Source organism: Schistocerca nitens, chromosome 5 (genome assembly GCF_023898315.1).
Source record: "Schistocerca nitens isolate TAMUIC-IGC-003100 chromosome 5, iqSchNite1.1, whole genome shotgun sequence".
Taxonomy (NCBI): domain Eukaryota; kingdom Metazoa; phylum Arthropoda; class Insecta; order Orthoptera; family Acrididae; genus Schistocerca; species Schistocerca nitens.
Genome location: NC_064618.1, coordinates 735547117 through 735568489, shown reverse-complemented (window position 1 = coordinate 735568489; position 21373 = coordinate 735547117). Strand labels below are relative to the sequence as shown.

Genomic DNA, 21373 nt, shown 5'->3' with positions numbered 1-21373 from the left:
ACATACTAACCATAAGCTTTTCACAATTACTTTGCTACTCCTTTACAGCTAATTACAATCAGCTCCCTTAACAACCTTCCTACCAATCATGCAAAATATAACCAAGGTAACAAACTACAAACTCAAACTATATTTAAGTCACTGGTATGGACAAATTCACCAAGCTACAGCTTATTAATACCACGCCAAAAGCTTCCAGTCATGTTAGAAACAAAACCCCTATTAACAAAATAATCTAAAAGTAGGAGAATCATTCCCAGATGGAGTGACATTTCAGCGGCATCAATAAGAAAAGTTCACAGTATTAAACAAATCAATTTCCAGGAGGGCCTGCCAGAAAGTGACAATTATACCAAGTTTTTAGTAATTGATAAAAAGGTGGAGTAGGTAGCTACTTTTCTACACTGCGTGTATATGCATGCACGCAGAGACGGTCCCCTTTCAAGTCAAGTCACAAACAGGGTTATTTAGTTTGAAACTAAAGACTAGCCAACATCATTCACACATTGTATGTCTTACAATAGCAGTGGCAAAAGAAGAGAAATTATTTCAGAAACTTTATATCTAGACATAGAAGAGTACACAAAGGCTAATTTCAAAGCAATTATGAATCTAAGCTCCAGTGAGAAAAGTTTCTACTGGGTAGCATACTCATTAACAGCAACAGGAACTGTTAAAGCAGTACGCAGTGTCCTCCCACCCTTTCCAAAATAACACACCTTGCAATGGATTCCTCATTATCTGTAAGAAGATTTCCATACATTAAATACTATTTTGTTGTGTGCAAAGTGAACATTCGCAATTGCATTATCTTAGGGAAACAAAATTTAGACTCAAATGTTTTTTATTCCAGTCTTTGATCACAATATGAAGTCCTTCAATGACGATCGGTTTCAGTCTGTAATGACCACCTACAGATCTACAATATAAAAAAATATACAGCTGGTGGGCAGTACATTTTTCAAAACAACAATATTTCCTATCACAATATACTCTGATACAAATTGGGAATACATAAAAAGGTAAAACGTACCTGCTCTGCACCATGTCCTAATGTGATAATGACATAATGGCATCGTTAAAACGTAAAAACACCCTCCGCAAAGCATTGTCACACAGAACTAAAATATGGTGTAAAATAGGCCAACATCATCCACACAGTCATTTTGCAACTGGCCTTACTGTACAAAACGTACCAAAGAACAGTAGCTACCAGAAATGTGTGTGCTTATATGCTTCATAGAAGTCGCTAGTGTGGGCTTAGACGTATTTTTCCATTTACGTAAGACATGTAATATGATGAAAATACAGTAGGTAAAATACATGTATCAGACTATTAAATTTTGATAATACTATACAAACCAATTGTAATAAAATAAAAGATTAATACAATAACATAAAATTATTTAAAGTATATGTATAAAGGTAATAGGTTTTGACGCTTTTTTGCTGAATTTAGAGTAAAAAGTGAAATATACATAATACACTGCTTATAGCAACCTATAAACTACCTGTTGTTGCGGTCTTCAGTCGAGAGACAGGTTTGATGCAGCTCTCCATACTACTCTAACCTGTGCAAGCAGCTTCATCTGCAAGTAACTACTAAAACCTACTTCCTTCTGAATTTGGTTAGTGTATTCATCTCTTTGTCATCCTCTATGATTTTTACCCTCCATGCTGCCCTCCAATATTAAACTGGTCATCCCCTGATACCTCAGGACATGTCTTATAAACCAATCCCTTCTAATCAAGTTGTGCCACAAATTCCTCCTCTCCGCAATTCTATTCAGTACCTCCTCATTAGTTACGTGATCTACCCATCTAATTTTCACCATTCTTTTCTAGCACCACATTTCAAAAGCTTCTATTTTCTTCTTGTCTAAGTTATTCATCGTCCATGTTTCACTTCCCTACATGGCTACACTCCACACACTTTCAGAAAGGGCTTCCTGACACAAATCTAAACTCGATACTAACAAATTTCTATTCTTCACAAACAATTTCCTTGCCATTGCCAATCTACATTTTATATCCTCTCTACTTCGACCATCATCAGTTATTTTGCTCCCCAAATAGCAAAACTCCTTTACTACTTTAAGTCTCTCATTTCCTAATCTAATTGTCTCAGCCTCACCCGATTTAATTTGACTACACTCAATTATCTTCGTTTTGCTTTTGTTGATGTTCATCTCATATCCTCCTTTCAAGACAATGTCCATTCCGTTCAACTGCTCTTCCAGGTCCTTCACTGCTGTCTGACAATTGCAATGTCATCGGCAAACCTCAAAGTTTTTATTTCTTCTCCATGGATTTTAATTCCTACTCTGAATTTTTCTTGTGTTTCCTTTATTGCTTGCTCAATATACACATTGAATAACATCGGGGGATGTACTACAACCCTGCCTCACCCCCTTCCCAAACCACTGCTTCCCTTTCATACCCCTCGACTTATAACTGCTATCCGGTTTCTGTACAAATTGTAAATAGCCTTTTGCTCCCTGTATTTTATCCCTGCCACCTTCAGAATATGAAAGCAAGTATTCCAGTGAACATTGTCAAAAGCTTTCTCTACGTCTACAAATGCTAGAAACACAGGTTTGCCTTTCCTTAACCTATCTTCTAATGTAAGTCGTCGGGTCAGTATTGCCACGCATGTTCTAACATTTCGACGGAATCCAAACTGAACTCCCCAGAGGTCGGCTTCTAACAGTTTTTCCATTCATCCGTACAAAATTCGTGTCAGTATTTTGCAGCCGTGACTTATTAAATTGATAGTTTGATAACTTTCACACCTCTCGACACCTGCTTTCTTTGGGATTGGAATAATTATATACCTCTTGAAGTCTGAGGGAATTTCGCCTGTCTCATACATCTTGCTCACTAGATGGTAGAGTTTCGTTAGGCCTGGCTCTCCCAAGGCTATCATTAGTTCTAATGGGATGTTGTCTACTCTTGGGGCCTTGTTTCGACTTAGATCTTTCAGTGCTCTGTCAAACTCTTCATGCAGTATCATAGCTCCTATTTCATCTTCATCTACATTCTCTTATATTTTTATAATATTGTCCTCAAGTATATTGCCGCTGTATAGACCCTCTATATACTCCTTCCACCTTTCTGCTTTCCCTTCTTTGCTCAGAACTGGGTATCCATCTGAGCTCTTGATATTCATACAAGTGGTTCTCTTTTCTCCAAAGGTCTCTTTAATTTTCCTGTAGGCAGTATCTATCTTACCCCTAGCGCGATAAGCCTCTACATCCTTACATTTGTCCTCTAGCCATCCCTGCTTAGCCATTTTGCACTTCCTGTCGATCTCATTTTGAGACGTTTGTATTCCTTTTTGCCTGCTTCATTTAACACATTTTTTTTATTTTCTCCTTTCGTCAATGAAATTCCATATCTCTTCTGATACAGAAGGATTTCTACTAGCCCTCATCTTTTTACCTGCTTGATCCTCTGCTGCCTTCATTATTTCATCTCTCAACCCATTCTTCTCTTACTGTATTTCTTTGCCCCATTGTTAACTGTTACCTAATGCTCTCTCTGAAACTCTGGTTCTTTCAATTTATCCAGGTCCCATCTCTTTAAATTTCTACCTTTTTTCAGTTTCTTCAGTTTTAATCTGCAGTTCATAACCAATAAATTGTGGTCATGAGTCCTTATCTGCCCTGGAAATGTCTTACAATTTAAAACCTGGTTCCTACATCTCTGCCTTACCATTATATAATCTATCTGAAACCTTCCAGTGTCTCAAGGCCTCTTCCACATCTACAACCGTCTTTCATGATTCTTAAACCAGGTGTTAGCTATGATTAAGTTATGCTCTGTACAAAATTCTACCAGGCGGTTTCCTCTTTCATTCCTTACCCCTATTCCATATTCACCTACTACTTTTCCTTCTCTTCCTTTTCCTCTATCGAATTCCAGTCCCCCACGACTTAAATTTTCATCTCTCTTCACTATCTGAATGATTTCTTTTATCTCAACACACATTTCTTCAATCTCTTCGTATTCTGCAGAGGTAGTTGGCATATAAACTTTTACTATTGTGGTAGGTGTGGGCTTTGTGTCTATCTTGGCTACAATAATGTGTTCACTATGCTGTCCATAGTAGCTTACCTGCACTGCTATTTTTTATTCATTATTAAACCTACTCCTACACTGGCCCTATTTGATTTTGTACTTATAAACCAGATTTCCACCTAACCAGAAGACTTGTTCCTCCTGTCACCGAACTTCACTAATTCCCACTATATCGAACTTTAACTTATCCATTTCCCTTTTTAGATTTTCTAACCTACCTGCCCAATTAAGGGATCGGGCTTTCCATGCTCCAATCTGTAGAACGCCAGCTGTCCTTGTACTGATAACGATGTCCTCCTGAGTATCCCCGACCAGAGATCCGAATGGGGGACTATTTTACCCAAGAGGAAGCCATCATCATTTAACCATACAGTAAAGCTGCATGCCCTCGGGAAAAACTGCGGCTGTAGTTTCCCCCTTGCTTTCAGCCGATCGCAGTACCAGCACAGCTAGGCCATTTTGGCTAATGTTCCAAGGCCATATTAGCCAATCATCCACACTGTTGCCCTGCAACTACTGAAAAGGCTGCTGCCCCTCTTCAGGAACCACACGCTTGTCTGGCCTCTCAACAGATATCTCTCCGCTAAATTACCTATGAAAGATAAAATGTCTATATGACTAAATAACTGAATGGAACGAAAGACAAATCAATGATCAGCGCATTCTGTTGGCTCTGCCACCAAGATGTCGTGTAGGCACATAGCAGTCGTAAGAACTTAACTGCTAGAGGGCTTTTCGTACATTGTGGTAGGTCTCCCACAGAAAAAGTTTATACAACATATTAACGGTCAATAAATAAGGTTATATAGTCTGACCATAAAATCCATGAATAGACAGGATATTATCAGTTACAGGATTAGAGGGACAAATGTATTGAAGTAAGGCAAATGCATACTGTTCTTGACATAAATAAGCAACAAGGCTAGATATAAATAAGTGAGGCATTGAGTAACATGTTATCAAATAGAGCAAAGTACGCGTTAGGCACAAAATCGCTCTGTCCACGAGTACTCTAGTGGGCTCATGCTTTTTGGCTTTATAAATCTCCAACTCCTCTAACAAAACAAAAGCACAACCCTTTGCAGAAAGCATGAGCCCACAGGGGTACTCAATGGATTGAGTGATTTTGTGCCTAAGACCTACTCTGCTTTATCTGATAACATATTACAATAACTACTTAATGCCACACTTATATCTAGCCTTGATGCTTATTTATGTCAAGAACAGTATGCATTTGCCTTCCTTACATACACTCATCCCTCTAGTCCTGCAACTGATTATACCCTATCTATTCATGGATTTTATGGCTAGACTATATAATCTTATTTATTGACTGGTAATACGTTGTATAAACTTTTTCTGTGGGAGATGTATCACGATGTACAAAAAGCCCTCTAGTGGTTAAATTCTTATGACTGCTACACGCCTACGTAACATCCTGGTGGCCGAGCCAACAGAAGACGCTGATCATTGATCTGTCTTTTGTTCCATACAGTTATTTTGTCGTTTTATCTTTCATAGGTAATTTATAGGTTGCTATAGGCAGTGTACTACGTATATTTTATTTTTGACCGTAAATTCACCGAGAAAGTGTCAAAACCTATTACCTTTACACATTTCCTTTAAATAATGTTACTGCATTCGTCTTATTTTATTACAATTTGTTTCTATAGCAATTATCAAAATTTAAAAGTCTGCTGTATGTATTTTACCTACTGTATTTTCATCATATTATGGGTCTTATGTAAATGAAGAATACATCTAAGCCCACACTAGCAATATCTATGAAGTGTACAGACATACATATTTCTGATAGCTACTGCACTTCAGTATGTTTTGTAAAGAAACGCCAGTTACAAAATGACTGGGCGATGTGGCCTATTTTACACCATATTTTAGCTCTACGTGACAATGCTTTGCTGAGTGTGTGTTAATGTTTTGATGATGCCTTGACGGCTTTTCACATTAGGACATGGTGTAGAACTGGTACATTTTACCGTATTTTATCTGTACATTCCCAGTTTGTATCACAGTATATTGTGATAGGAAATACTGTATTGTTTTGAAAGATAGACTGCCCACTAGATGTATATTTTTTATATTGTACATCTACAGATAGTCATTACTGACTGAAACCAGTCATAATCGAAGGACTTTGTACTGTGATCAAAGACTGGAATAAAAAACATTTGACAGTACCTGGATCACTGTTTTACATTCACAATTATGTCACAACTTTTGAAAATTTTGACTATTCACTAATTTAGAGATACTGTATCTAAATATGCCACAACTCACTTTCAACAATTTCTAAAAGTAGTAACACTGCTTTATCCTTAATGTCTGCCGATGAACAGATTTCAACAAACTCTTCGTTGGAGGTTTCAGCATGGTTGAAATACATCCCCAGCCCACCTAAACAATTTATTTTGGTAATAATATATTACTACATTGAACAATAGGGGCAAGTAAGTTATTCTCTTTTAGACTCAGGTACCGTAGTGTGAACTTTGGAGAAGAAAAAAAAAAAAAGTGAGAAAGTTTTTGCAAATGCCATTATAGTAGTAAGAGATGGCACAGCTCTTGGAACTGCTGCAGATCTATGATAAGTTGCTATATTTGTCAGATTAAGAAACAATAATGCAATGGATATTAAGTCAAGTGACAGTAATTCTGCTTTGTTTGACTAAGAAATAGTAATGCAGTGCATTTTAAAACTTTATTTCTAGGAGTCCACAGCCTCAATGTGTTATGAGAATGTGGTCCACAAACACTGCATTACTTTTTATTATCTATGTGATAGGCCAATTTCAACCTTTGGTCATTTTCAAGCACATATCTTAAGCTTCCAGCTTCATCCTACACTGCAATATATCATTGGTACATGTGGGCAGTAATGTGTCATTACACATTCACACAATCACTGTACAATAGTAAGATGTTTCCTGTCCACATGTACTAGCGATATACTACAACGTAAAATGAAAATTGAAGTTTAAGAGAAGTGCTTGAAAATTGGCCAATAACCTAGATAAAACAAAATAATACGGCCTATTTGGACCAGGTTCTCATTCTCAAAGTAATGCAATGGATATTAAGACAAGTGACTGTAATCAGACACCAACAAACAAATTAACACCACTAAGTACCGAAGTCAATTTTTCACTGCAGCTGACGAATTTAATTAATCGTTGTGGTGATATCTACAAGTTGAAAATATGAATCCATTATCGTCAAGCTATTTACTCAAATGGTTTCACTGAAGGCTGCATATACAACCTTGACGTTGCAGTTGGTTCTTTGAATGCTAAAGTGACAGCAAAACTGAATGTGAACCAAGTGCAAGCAATGAACATTCAGATAATGGCTAGAACAGAGCCAGCAGCAGTCATGGCAGTGTTTCTCTGCTGCTCAGACTGACAATGCATAAGTTTCACGTAGCCAATGGGATGATACTTGCCAATAAGAGACAAGAAAAGAACGTATTACTAGTGCTGACATTTAAACAATTCTGTTGTTCACTGTTGATTCCAGATTTTGTTTGTAGCAAATATGAAACCTAACACACAATTGGGGGGTGACATACTGATCTGTAACTTAGGGCACGGTCCAGTTTAGGTTCAAATGTGAGTTTCACTTGTGAAAATTGAATCACTAATGTCCATTACTTTCCAAATACATCATGACTTATAAGGCTGTAGTTAGGTTTGAATCTAATACCACAGGTTAAATGAAATTAATAAACCTGGTTGTCAATATATTTGCCATTTTCTTCTGAATGTGTTGTTATTTCTCAAGTACTGTAAACCAACAGGAAAATTTGATGCTATTCTTAGTGTCTTGCTTCAACACATCATCTGTCTACTGGACTCTTACTGGATGTGTAGAAACAGCAGTTAACACACACCCTTTTGTCTCTATCATAGCTCATGTCTAACACTTGCAACATCGCTGTACAGAACACTTAAGCAGGCCACTAACCTTGGCCTAAACTATCAAAAATTCAGTTACTTTGAGTTGCAATCTTAGAAGTACAACAGAAAAAAACAATGATTTTAATAAAGTATATAACACCCTTTTTTGAACTGCGTTTATAGTCAATGTGAAAATAGTAGATTCAATTATTGATTTTCAAGTTGCAACTTTTGAGTTTAAAAGCATCCAACAAAATTTATACATCATTAATGCCCATGTCCCTACTAATGAGAAGAATTTTCTAACAGACTAGGAAAGAAGTGGGAAAGTTTTGGGATCTCTTTGACCAAGCAATAAACCAAGTAAATATTAACAATGTTAAGATCCTGTTAGTGGACTTCAATGCCCAACTCTGAAGACAACAGAAATACCAGGATATCATTGGAAAATGGGCTCCACATAAACAAATACGAATGGTCAAAGACTTGTTGAACTCTGTAGGGAACACAAACTGATCTCAAAGTCCACTTACTTCAAAAGTAGGCCAAACAAACTTAAAACTTGGAAACATCCTGATTGTAGAAAAGGAGAATAGCAGCTGGACCATGTATTTATGTACAAATTCTTACACAGAGAACTCTACAATGTTAAAATATTAAGAGTTCAGATCATTACATTGTCAAAATCAAAATTAAGTTCATACCACTAAAAAAGAAACTACAGTGCAATAAACGAAAGAGGGACTTTGATCCCCACCAATTAATTAGAAATGATAAATGTAGAGAAGTCATACAAAACAAAAGACTGACAATTTAGAAGAACTGGTTCAAATTCTCAGGCAACAAACAGAAAATTTAGCCCCATTAAACACATATGAAAGACATGGCTGGTGGAACCCAGAATGTGACATAATTCATGAAGAAAGCCATGATGCATGGTTAAAATTTCAAACACAGAAAACAGAAGAAAATGAAACCAACCTCAAAAATATCAGTAAACAGTTCACACTAATTATCAGGCAAACCAAGAGACAATCACAGAAAGATGTAATCAAATCAACAGAAGAAAATTACCACAAAACCAATTCCAGAGACTTTTACAAAATGTTTGGAAGACAATTACAAATATTTGCCCTGCCATATTAATGCTGAAAAGGGAAGATGGAAAATGGCACATAATGACAAGGAAAATGCCGAAATCATGGCAAAAGCATTTAGCAAACTTTTGAATTGTCACGAACCCAAGGAACTTTTAGCAATTAATACAGACACACCCATCAGGACTCCACATGATCTCATAAATCCTCCAACAACCCAAGAGGTGGAAACAGTACTCAGAGAGATGAAAAATTGTAAGGCATGTGGAGAAGACCAAATTTTTGCAGAAATGTGGAAATTTGCCAGCAATATACTTCGAAATCCTTACACATAGCCCTAACAAAAATCTGGATAACAGAAAAAGTTTCCCTAACATTGGACCACAGCCATAATCCACCCACTCCACAAAAAAGGAAATAAAAGCAACCCAGATAATTAGAGGTATCTCTCTCTCTGACTGTACATACAAGATTTTCTCCAGAATCCTATACAAGAGGATCAAAGAGCAACTAGAGGAGAAATTAAGTGAGACCAAGGAGGCTTCAGACCTTGGAGAAGCTGTGCAAAACAAATCACTTAAAATTAGCCATAGCATATTACAATGAAATAAACCTCCAGTAATAACTTTTCTGGACTTTAAAAAAGCATATCACTATCCATAGACATTAAACATTAAAAATCTTAAGAAATTTCGGGCTTCATACAAAATTAATCAAATTTATAGAACTCACCTTAACTAACACTGTATCAAAAGTCAATTTCAGGGGGGGGACTCTGAGCCTATCATAAACAGGTGTTAATACAAGGATATTCCTTGGCATCCCTGCTGTTCAACTGTGCTTTAGAATACATAATGAGGAAATGGTACACGACTAACCCAAAGAACATATATTTGGAAGACCCAAAGACAACGTAAATTTAAATTGTCTAGGATTTGCTGACGACCTTGCTCTCTTGTCCAACAGTAGTATTCAGGAAACCAAACAACAAGTTATCTCACTACAGGAAACAGCATAGAAAATTGGCATATCCTTTGAAAAAACATTCATCATGTTAACTGACCCACCACTCAAACAAAATTGCCATAGGAAACCAAGAAATCAAAACTGTAGATAAATTTAAATATCCAGGAGAAATCATAACCTATAACTTCAACAAAAAGCCAACATTGCATAAGAGAATAAACAAATTGACTAGAGCACAATATATCACCAAAAACACATACAATAAAAAGAGCCTGTCAATAGAAACAAAATTAAAACACTACAAAACAGCCACTCAACCAGAAATAACATACCATCAGAATGTGCATCAACAAATCGTACCAGAAAGGTGGGACACAGGAGACTAGCTACAAATGAAACAGTCTACAAGGAAATAGAACCAAGGAAGAAACGTATTTCATTTTACGGACATCTAATCGGGACAGAGAACAGGATCATCAGGAGGATAATAGAAAAATTTTGGAATAGTAAGTGCGACATTAAGTGGATTACAGAAATCAAGGAAGATATGGATGAGCTACAGATTACACTGGAAGACCTAAGAAACAAAACTGACAAAATCAGGAAACTCACAGACAAACAAACCAGATTGCAAATGAGAATCAACAAACAGACAATAGGAAGGGTGATTTCCGATGAAGAGTGGGTTAGATCTGAGAGAATGAAGAAGTATTGGGCTGACAGGAAACAAAAATTCTTTGTATTAAGTTGGTCCAATGAAGGCCATAACATGTAAATAATAATAATAATAATAATAATAATAATAAAGTACAGTTTAAGGACATATACCTTCCCCACAATAAAAGTTAAATTGGAGGGGACATTTAAAAAAAAATGAGAAGGGAAGGGTGAGTTTAAATAAATAAATCAGGAAAAATAAATATTATAAAACACAAGGCTGAAAAACGTTGTATTGGATGAATCTTCTTACAGTGATTGTTAAAAATATGGACTTAATAATGGTGGTGGATTAAGAATAGCAAATGTTTTGAACCTGTGGAATTTGCAAGGGGAAAAAGGAGAGGATCAAATAACTAAATAAGTCATTGTGACAAATTCTAATTTAATCATTGACATTTTTATCAGTAATTTTGCAAGTTTTGTATTCACAGATATGTTAACCCTACAGATGTGTTAACCCTACTACATCAGTAAAATATATGCTTAATTCATTTCTACAGAAAACAGCTGTATTTTACTGTTCATTCACAGACTGCACTGCACAACACGAAAAATCACTTTTTTAAAACCCTGTAACTGTTTCCCACTGCAACACCCAAAGTCTGAAGTTTGACTCAAAAGTACCTACAACCTCCTCCTGTAATGGTGCAAAAGCATGGCCCCTGCATTTTAAGCCTTAGGCTTGGCAATGCAATTTAAGCCTTAGGCTTGGCAATGCTTCAAACAGCAAAGTGTTTAATTGTGAAAAGAAGGCCAGAGCTCAGAAATCCATGATATGTAAGGTGGGTAAATCATACCACCTCTTACCCACATTTCACACCTTCTTTTAATGAGTCTGGAATGGAGTTCAGAATCTCTATGTTCAGTGTTTGCAATCTTGCTGTTTTTTGTGTGGCAAGGAAGACATTTCAGGCACACTGCTGCAAAAATCAACATGGTAAGGACTAAGGGGATGGCACAATGGCATAAAAAACCACCCTTTTTCTTGGGATGTTGACTCCCACACATTTTGTGGTTGAAAATGGCAGTTCACAGTGCAATGAGCAACAGGATGATGATCTTAACAACCTATGATACCAATGATACCCCCCGAACATTTCAACCCAACTCTTAAGAACATTGTGGAACTGCATCCCCACTGAATGTGATCACACTACTTCAGAGTGCAGGACAATAGAAATTTTTGCTCTTGTGTACAGTGGAAACATTAGAAATAGTTCAAAATCATTCAACAAAATCCGAATGTGATCCAAGGCAGCAAAGAATGCTTAAGCACTTTCAGCTCTTTTGTTTCGTGCCTTCCTGTGGTGTTATTACAGAGGTGGAGGGTTCACGACACTGACGCATGAATAAATGGGCGAAGGAAGTCCTTTAAGACCCCCCCCCCTTCCTCATTTCGGAACCATCAGTGGTACCCATCCACCATTATTGGGAATTTTAAAAATATACCTGTACACAGAACCTGTAAAGTAGAGTAATAGTAGTAACAACAACAACAACAACAACAAATAATAATAATAATAATAATAATAATAATAATAATAGAGAACTGCAGACAGGCAATCTGTTTACACCCCTCTTACTCTAGATGCCTGCCTGTTAGCATCTAGGACCATTTCACAGGTTGTCTCTGTACACATACATTTTTAAAATTCTATGTAGTGGGTTGGTGCTATGGAGGGTGTCGTCAAACTGGGGGATCTTAGAGGGACCCTTTGTCATTTTATTCACACGTGTGTCAATGCTGCAGTTACCTATGATCACCCCACAGTAAGGTGTGAAACAGTAGGGCTGAAAATGCTTAAGTAACATTTGCAACAGAACATGATTTCAATGCTTGGCATCATTGTGATTATGATCTCCACTGCAGAGGCACCACAAACAGGCATGATGTGTGTGTAAGACGGGATATGATGACCTTCCCATTGTGTGACATCAATGGCGGTCAGAATTGTGGTGAAATTTGGTGCCAATGTTCCATCAATGATCCCCCCCCCCTTACATGTCACATAAGCTTCTGAGCTCTGGGCTTCCTTGCACAGCATGTGCCAACACTTTGCTGTTTGAAGTATCGCTGAGCCCAATGGCAACTTTACATGACACCATACTTTTGTACCATACAGAGGAAGATTGTAGGCAACTTTAAGCCATTGAATCACAACAGAAGACTATTATGGGGCTTTCAAAAAAGTGATCCTTTAATTGTATTGCAAACAGTACGTAAATGCACTGCAAGCCACCACATGGTTGATGGCAGAGATTAGGAAACTTTCACCACTATTGGTCATTTCTTTGCAAATAAGAGCAAGGGAAAATAGAATAGTGCTGAAAGAAACCATATTGAAAAGTGTCACATGGTAGAGTACATTTCAGTAAAAATAAGCTTAGCCTGAAATACAAAATTTAACTTTTAGTTTATTACTAGAAACTGTGAGAAAAATTTAAAAGTTGTCTCACACAGTAGTAATTAAAAATTCTAATTAAAGAAAGTCTGTGGCACAAGCCTATTACCTATCAGCATGACTGACTAAAGTGCAGCCCACCTATCCACAAGGAACAGGTGGTATGGCCAATCCCTCAATCCGGCCACTCTTTACTCTCAGAGAAAGATCCTCAGTACTCATTTTGGACAGCAGGCTAGTGAAACTGAGGTCATCCTGGAGGGTATATATCATGCAAAAATTCCCATTCCTATGAATATCAAGGGGGTGGAGTCTATTGCTCTATCCATTGTTTTACCACGACTCCCTATTATTCGATTTGCAAAAATTAAATATGTTTATAAGAAAAATTATTGAAATCATCTCCCTTACCTAATACACCTTTCTGAATTTATCTTCGATTTTATAGAAAAAGTGTTTTAAATATGATGTGAACATACAACATCATTCTACACTACTGATTAGTTAATTATGGCAACCTGTATTTCACATTCATAATTACTGTGTCCACCAACTGTCAACTCAACTAGACCCCGAGTTACACTACAATCATTCTGTTACCACAAGATCTCATGTGGGAGAGTAGTAAATATCATAACGCAGATTGTGGACTGGTGTCAAATCATGCTAGAAATATAATTGAACACAGGATACTAACATATCTGGTCAAATGAAATGCCACCATGGGGGGTTGGGATGTTTGGGGAAGGAGACCAGACAGCGAGGTCATCGGTCTCATCGGATTAGGGAAGGATGTCGGCCGTGCCCTTTCAAAGGAACCATCCCGGCATTTGCCTGGAGCGATTTAGGGAAATCACGGAAAACCTAAATCAGGATGGCCGGACGCGGGATTGAACCGTCGTCCTCCCGAATGCGAGTCCAATGTCTAACCACTGCGCCACCTTGCTCGGTAAATACCACCATGACCTCTAAAACAAATTATATTTGCTGTGTAGTGAGCCTCTGAAGATCTGTACACCATGTGAAAAGCGGTAGCAGCTGTGACAAAATTTTGGTTGCTTTACTCTTCATGAACTATCTTGGATATTGACACACATTTATTCCAGGTTAGTACACAGAACACTGCTCGCTTCAATTCATTGTCTCAAACTCTTTAATCATTAGGGATCATTGAATCTCATTTTGCAGCACAACACAGCACCAACTCTTGCAACATGAAGCACGACCGACGTTGTACATAATGTCAATGATACCTTAACTGACTCTCGATACATGACCTAGTGACCTGTGAATAAGTGCCCCCAAGACCAAAAGAAACAGAGCTACACTTTCATTTCTCCAAAGCAGTGGTTGCAGAATCTTTGATCTAGAACTACAAATTTCGCAATGTCCCCTGAGTATGCTCTAATATATTTAGCATGTGGTGAAAACTGAAAAAATTCTGGCATAAAACTTTTCCTATATTATTAAAAGTGTACATAAAATTGGTTTCAACTGTATCACATTATCAGTAACTTTGCAATTAATGTTTTTAAAGCATAACAAAACAATCTGAAAATAATACAGCCTACTGACAGCTCAGACCAGGTTAATTCTTTAAACTCCAAATAGTTTCTTTAATATCACATGTACTTTAACCAAAATGTTACTCTTATTTTGTGTAAATGTAACAAACAACAAATGGCATGGCGAAGTACAGGACAAAAAATTGTTTACTTAAAGTAGCAATGATATTACAAAATTAATTTGTGTCTCCAAATGACAAATCTATATACATGTAATGGTTTTGAGCATGTAATAGTTAACTTCTGTAGGCCCAACTAAAAGTGATGATAGGCATGATACAATCAAAGTTTTGTAGGTTACTGAAGAAAGCAAAAACAAGACACACACACAGTGCATTCTGACCTCGTTTTTATTTAGGGATGACACTTCCAAATAACAACAAATGAAACTGTGGTCTTTAATGTTTTATCAAAGCTAGTAAATCACTATAAAACATAGAAATAACATTCTAAATTTGTATCAAATATAGAAAAACACAATTATTGATAACTTTTAATTTCAATTCTCTCTCTCGATAATTTGGAAATTTTGAAAATATCATAAGCCACATTAAGAACAGGAATTTCTACACTAACTGGGAAAACCATAGATTATACAGGATAGTAACGAAATATTTTGATTTGAAATCGCTGATCCAACACGTCAAGTATGTGTCAAAGACACAGTAATGGCACTAAGTACGAATGTGATTTACATTTCTACTATTCTTAAAATACCTCCGGCCCATTGTTAACCATTGTATGAAGTATGATTTGCTGCATCTTGTAGTACAACCCGTGAACGTATACTGTCGCAGTTAATAGCCAAAAAGGAAATGTGAACATGGCATCGCATTTAACATCAATGTTTATGACTTACAGCCGCTCTGTACACAATGTTGTAAACTAAAATATGCCCTTCATCAATTTTCGCGTCTTAAGAAAGTGGAAGGAATAAATGTACTTTTACAGCACTGAACTAAAAAACCAAAATTCTGTTATCCAATATCATGAATTGTTCACTTCTAATAGCTCAATCACATTGCTTTATATAACTATTTTTTTTCTGATAATGTTAACTACGCGCGCAAACTAGCCGCAATGGTCCATGTCAAAAGTATTTTTTCTAGCCTGCATAGCTGGATACACTAAATTTTACGGATCTTCATCACATTTAAAACTTTGTTTTCTGGATCCTGGTCAGTTTTGTCACGGAATATTATTGCTAAAGGTAACAAGTATTTACAACGACATAAAGCAAATGATTTAGTAATCGTCATGTAAGCAAACACTTATTTCCAATACAATGTCGTCTTAACGGCGATCATTCAATGTACAATTATGCAGCGAGCCTTAGTACAACAAAATTCGCAAGCAAACTCCCAATTATCCCTGCTACAACTGAAAGACACAAACACCGCACGTGTAATACTACATAGTACTTCTTACGTAGCAGATGACATGTTATGAAATTGGAAACACTGAAACTTCCATAACCTAGCTGACACACGGCTAGACAATGACACACAACACACCAACATTTACAGAACAGCGCTGTCTTTCTTTACATCAATTTGTTACACTTTACATTTAAAAGGAAAGGGAACTTAAATAATCAATCATACCTTCATCTGGATTTTCTTCATCTTCATCTTGCAAATACGACGAGACATCTGAAACGCACAGAGTGGGTAAATGCCTCATTGTAAACCACAAAAGTTAGAAATCATTCCATTCGAGTACACAGCACTCACCCGCCATCTTGAAACAAAAAGTTTTGATAGAAGGCACGTGATTGGCTTAGCGACACTTCGATGCAGATTCTATCATACTGAAGCTACTAATTTCTTTTAAGAATATTTGCGCCACAGCCCTGTAAATGTACGTTCTGTCAATATTTGTCATACTAAAGGGCATACTCTACGATTGCAGCACAGATCAATGTATTTGTCGCGCCATTTGTTCTTTATGAATTACCAAAGAAAGTCTTGCAAGCAGTACGTGAGAGAAGAAAGAGGGAAAAAAAGAGACGTTTTTACAGCCAAGTTTGTTACCTGCGAAGTGCGAACTAACACTTGCAGTCAGTCATACTTCGTAGAGTTTCCAATGAGACGGAATAACAACGCTTGCCCCCTCTTGATACTCTATAATTTAAATCCATGACACCAAAGCTTTAATGAAACCTGGCCTGACCTTCGTGTTAAGAATAACTAATAGCACTGAATTGAAGCGCCTAAAAAGACTATTCAGTAGCTTCCTGCATTGTATTTAAGTGTGGTGAATATTTCATACTTTCGGGTTCGCACCGTAATACATATCGTCACTCATCAGTGAGGAAGAAAAATGACTTGATGGCGTAGTATCGCACAAGTTTTCGAATCTTAACAGTAGTGAAGCAGTCAATTGTAAAGGTAACAGACCGATTGCAGTATGCAACAAGTAATTTGCGTACCGATTACGCAGAATGAACAGCAATTTGTGCGATAAATACTGTTGTTAAGCAATTTTACAAACGAAAAAACCTATTTTCCCACGCATTTTTTTTCCGTTTATGGAAAACTAGGATTGTAAATTAATGCTCGGGAATTTGTATCTCTAGGCCTAGCGACGTATTTACACTTAGTTTATCCAATTATTTGCGTACTGCCCCATATTTCATTACCGGGGTTTTTATAAGTATAGGCGAAATAACTGCCATTAAATTTGGTTGGCCTGCTTGTATTACTGCTTTACTTTAACACTTTCTCTATGATGTTCCACGCTAATGGAATGCAGTTGTCTCAAATATAAGGTACCAACGTTTCACAAACACGAGATGTTCTTCCTTTAGAGGAAATTAATTATTGCGTGGCCAGAAAACACTTGGTAACATGGATATGTCTGTTATGGGGCATCACATACAAATAATAAATGGATCATTGCAAACCTATGTGCATTAAACTAGGAGCGGTAACAGTTTTTGTCCAGTACATTTTCATGTCTCAGTAATGTGAAGTTGAAAGATGTTAACTGCTGCAATATCTCAAAGACGAACTGTGGCTCAGGTTCAGAAGAGTAGCTGGTCAAGCACTCGACAGGGATGCAGTTCACAAGAAAATTCATAATGGGAAGGATCCTCCACGGTATACAGCCTCTGTAAAGAAACTTTTAAGGAAACAATAACTACTGCACAACTGATGTAAAGAAAAGTTATTTGTTAAATGAGACACATTTGACTCTCCACATAGCAATGTTTGAAAGCCTTCAGTAACTGTCTTAGTATAATCTCAATGAAAGACCTCTCGCAAACCCCAAAGATATTCTGGTCATTTTTTCAAAACTGTCAGTGAGACAAGTCAGTGCCCGGCCACTCATGGAGGACAGAGGAACTGAAACTGAGGATAGCAAAGCAAAAGCAAAAAGATTACAAAAGAAGATCCAATAGAATTTCTCCAGTTTAAATCTTACACTTCTGCAAAGATAAGCGGTACAGATACTACTGTTAGTGGTAATAAGAACTTGTTAAAATTACTAAAATTAGCCAAGGCTCCAGGACCTGATGGAATCCCTGTCAGACTCTGTACATAATTTATATAGTCTCTTCACAGTAATATACCATAGATCCACCAAACAAAAAATTGAGTCAGTGGTTGGAAGAAAGCATGTGCTATACTCACCTACAAGAACAGTAGCAGAAGTGACCAATAAAACAACTTTCCAATATCACACAACCATCAGCTGTAGAATTTGAGAGAATGTACTGTGTTGAACAGCTCTTTGAATGCTGTGCAACAGTAGGAGCTGAAGAAGTACACAAGCTGTAGTACTGATAGTTGACAGGCTACTGGCAGAAATTATCTTAAGCTTTGTAAAGCAGCTAGAGATAGTTTTAATGAGGATAATTATACCAAAAGCGAAATTCACCTGAAAAAACTATAAAATTACAAGAGACAGAATAGTTGGCCTGTATGTATCTTCAGTACAAAAAATTCCAATAATGCCAATATATATTTTGTATCTGCAGTGGCGTGATAATGCTTCAAAAACGTCTTGTTCGCACAAATGTAACTACCCTGGCTGGCAGTGTCTTGACTATGGGAGACAAAGAGTTGGACCCTAGAATAGGCAAACAAACATGATGTGCAGGTCAATCTACAGGGGAGCAGATACACTGCACATTGCACACAGACAAACACAGGTGAAGGCACAAAACACAACCAGAGTGAATGACTGAACAGTTAGCACACATAATCAAGAATACAGTGCAATGCAAAGGCCAGGTCAGAGTTGGCCAATGTCAGCATAAGAACTGATAAGTCCAACCTATCGCTGCTGTTTGAATCCAGCCTCGTGCATGGATGTGTGTGATGTCCTTAGGTTAGTTAGGTTTAATTAGCTCTAAGTTCTAGGTGACTGATGACCTCAGAAGTTAAGCCGCATAGTGTTCAGAGCCATTTGAACCATATCGCTGCTGTGAAGTACACACCAGGGTCAGTGGTTCTGCCCACAGAATGCTTCACACAAGACTGCTTACGATAACACTCTGCTGTGAGATCCACACCAGCTCATGCACATTCATATCAATGCCCACTGGAGGGAATACTAAATGGCTACCCCCCTCCCCCCACCCCGCCAATGAAAAGACCACATAGGGCCAAAAATGGCCAGGTTTCTTCCAAGCCCTCCATCACAAAACTGGAGAAGATGCAAGATTCTCTGGCAGTGAGTCTGCTGCCAAAGAAGGCAACACCATCACAGCTGACTCCATCAGAATGGTGGAAGATTGTAGAGGCTGGCATCATAGCTGGCCAGCCTGCATTGGCAGGGCAAGGACTTATCCACAGGCAAATGGGGAGAGGAGGGGGCCAGTTCCAAGTCCATGGGCTCCACAGCAGGAATCAAAGGACCAATCGTTATCAACACCATATTCCACAGGCAAAAGAAGGGTGCAGTGGGGGCGGCAGTGGCGTGCATGTTGCCACAATTTGGGTCTCCCATCAGGAAAATGCCTTGATCACCCTCAATGTCAGGGTAGCTCAGGAACAGCAGCCATCATGGTTCCAACAGGTTGCAGACGCAACTGATTTGCATGATAGATCAGCTGCTCCTGACTGACACACAACACAAACAAATGCCAACTTCTGTGGCTCAACACTACACCCGACAGCCACCCCTGCTGCCAGTTGAAAAAATTTTCCTAAATTGGAGCTCCACGAGGAAAATTCAGTGGGCGACATGATATGGGGCATGCAACTTGGATTGCAACAAATCCGAGAGACCAGATTTCTGGTGACATGCAAACTTTCCACCGATCTGCATCTGTTAGCGTCACCCAGTACCTAGGTAGAAAACTAGACACTGCCCTGTTATGAGACGAGGTAGACTAGAATTCTTGATTAGTGTCTCGAATGCTCTTGTGAAGTGCTCCACCTGTAAATCGTGGAAGACAGTTTGGCAGCATACGGGAAATTTGATAATGCTGACTACCATCAACCACACGATTCCCAAGAAAGGGCCACAAAATTGATGTGTGCTCTGTCCCAATGGAGTTCTGGGACTCGCAGTATCCGTTACTTCTTTGCACAGGCCACCCAAGCCCACGCTAGATATTCAATATCGTGACTGATTGCCAGCCAAAAGACACAGCCCCATGCCAGAGCCTTCATATGAGACATACCCTAGTTTGATGCATGCAGCAGCTGGAGTATGTGAGGACACCATCAGAGTGACGACCACTCAATACCTTTACTCCACCATGGTAAGCATTAGAACCCCTGGACAATGTTGAGGCAGTCACATACTAAGAAAAACAAATGTCATGCCAAATCTGCTCCTGAAGGAGGGTGCTGCAGCTGTCCTGTCTGACCTGCTGAAACGATTTTCAGGAAAAACAGGTTAGCAGCTGTGGCAGCCATGACTTTCCACACCATCAAAGAATAATCCTAATCCATCAAAGTCTGCTGTAAGGTACTATCCAACATGGAAACAATAGTCTACTGTCAGTCAATCTCCGAATAAGGACTCACTGTCAAAGGCAACAGTTCATCTGCATTAGTGTACTGGGCAGTGGACCAGAGATAATTGTCACAGGAATAGTAACTAATGAAGAGAGCTAACCTCTGCAGTCAGTGGGCAGTCCTACCTAGTAGCTTATAAGGAGTGCCAAATAATGAAAACACTGATCAATGATGAATAGGAACTTTGTTTCATTGTTACATTGTGCTGTTGAAAGCATCTTCAATGCATGAGTTACGGGATGCTCAGCAGATCTAGATTCTTAAGTGACTGTACCGCACCTATGCCATATTGGGGTCAGTGATCAGTTAACGGTTTCCCAGCATAAACGAAGCCAAACAGAGAGCGAAGCACAAACACTACTTGAGGAACCGAAAACCTCACTCACAGTCCAAAGCCTACATGAATTTCATGCCCTTTTGGTGAAGCTGGTTAAGAGGATGGCATATGCGTATGGCCTGGGGGATAAATTTAGCACGATAAGAAATCTTTCCCAAAGGGAACTGGAACCCCTACAAATGCTCGGCGCCAACAGGTTGATGATAGCTTTGACATACTGTCACCTGCTGAAATGTGTGTATGTGTGGATACTGGCGAGTTGGCCGCAGCAGGAATGCATGTTTCCTTGCTCCTCTACAAAACATGAATGTCTTGCC

At 38.2% G+C, this 21373-nt stretch overlaps 1 protein-coding gene across 2 annotated transcripts in view; it reads right to left on the bottom strand.

Moving 5' to 3' along the window:
- LOC126260873 (serine/threonine-protein phosphatase 4 regulatory subunit 1-like) overlaps nucleotides 1-16666 on the bottom strand; it is a 337252-nt gene extending 320586 nt beyond the window's left edge. Inside the window, exons 1-2 of one of the 2 annotated variants that reach the window (XM_049958309.1) lie at nucleotides 16478-16666; nucleotides 16349-16396 (exon numbers count right to left, since the gene is read on the bottom strand). In XM_049958309.1, coding sequence (XP_049814266.1) covers nucleotides 16349-16396; nucleotides 16478-16484 — 55 coding nt within the window. In that variant the 5' untranslated portion in view covers nucleotides 16485-16666. Of the gene's footprint in view, nucleotides 1-16348 lie in introns of both variants that reach the window. The other variant, XM_049958308.1, reaches the window with a different exon arrangement.
- Nucleotides 16667-21373: the final 4707 nt, after the last annotated feature.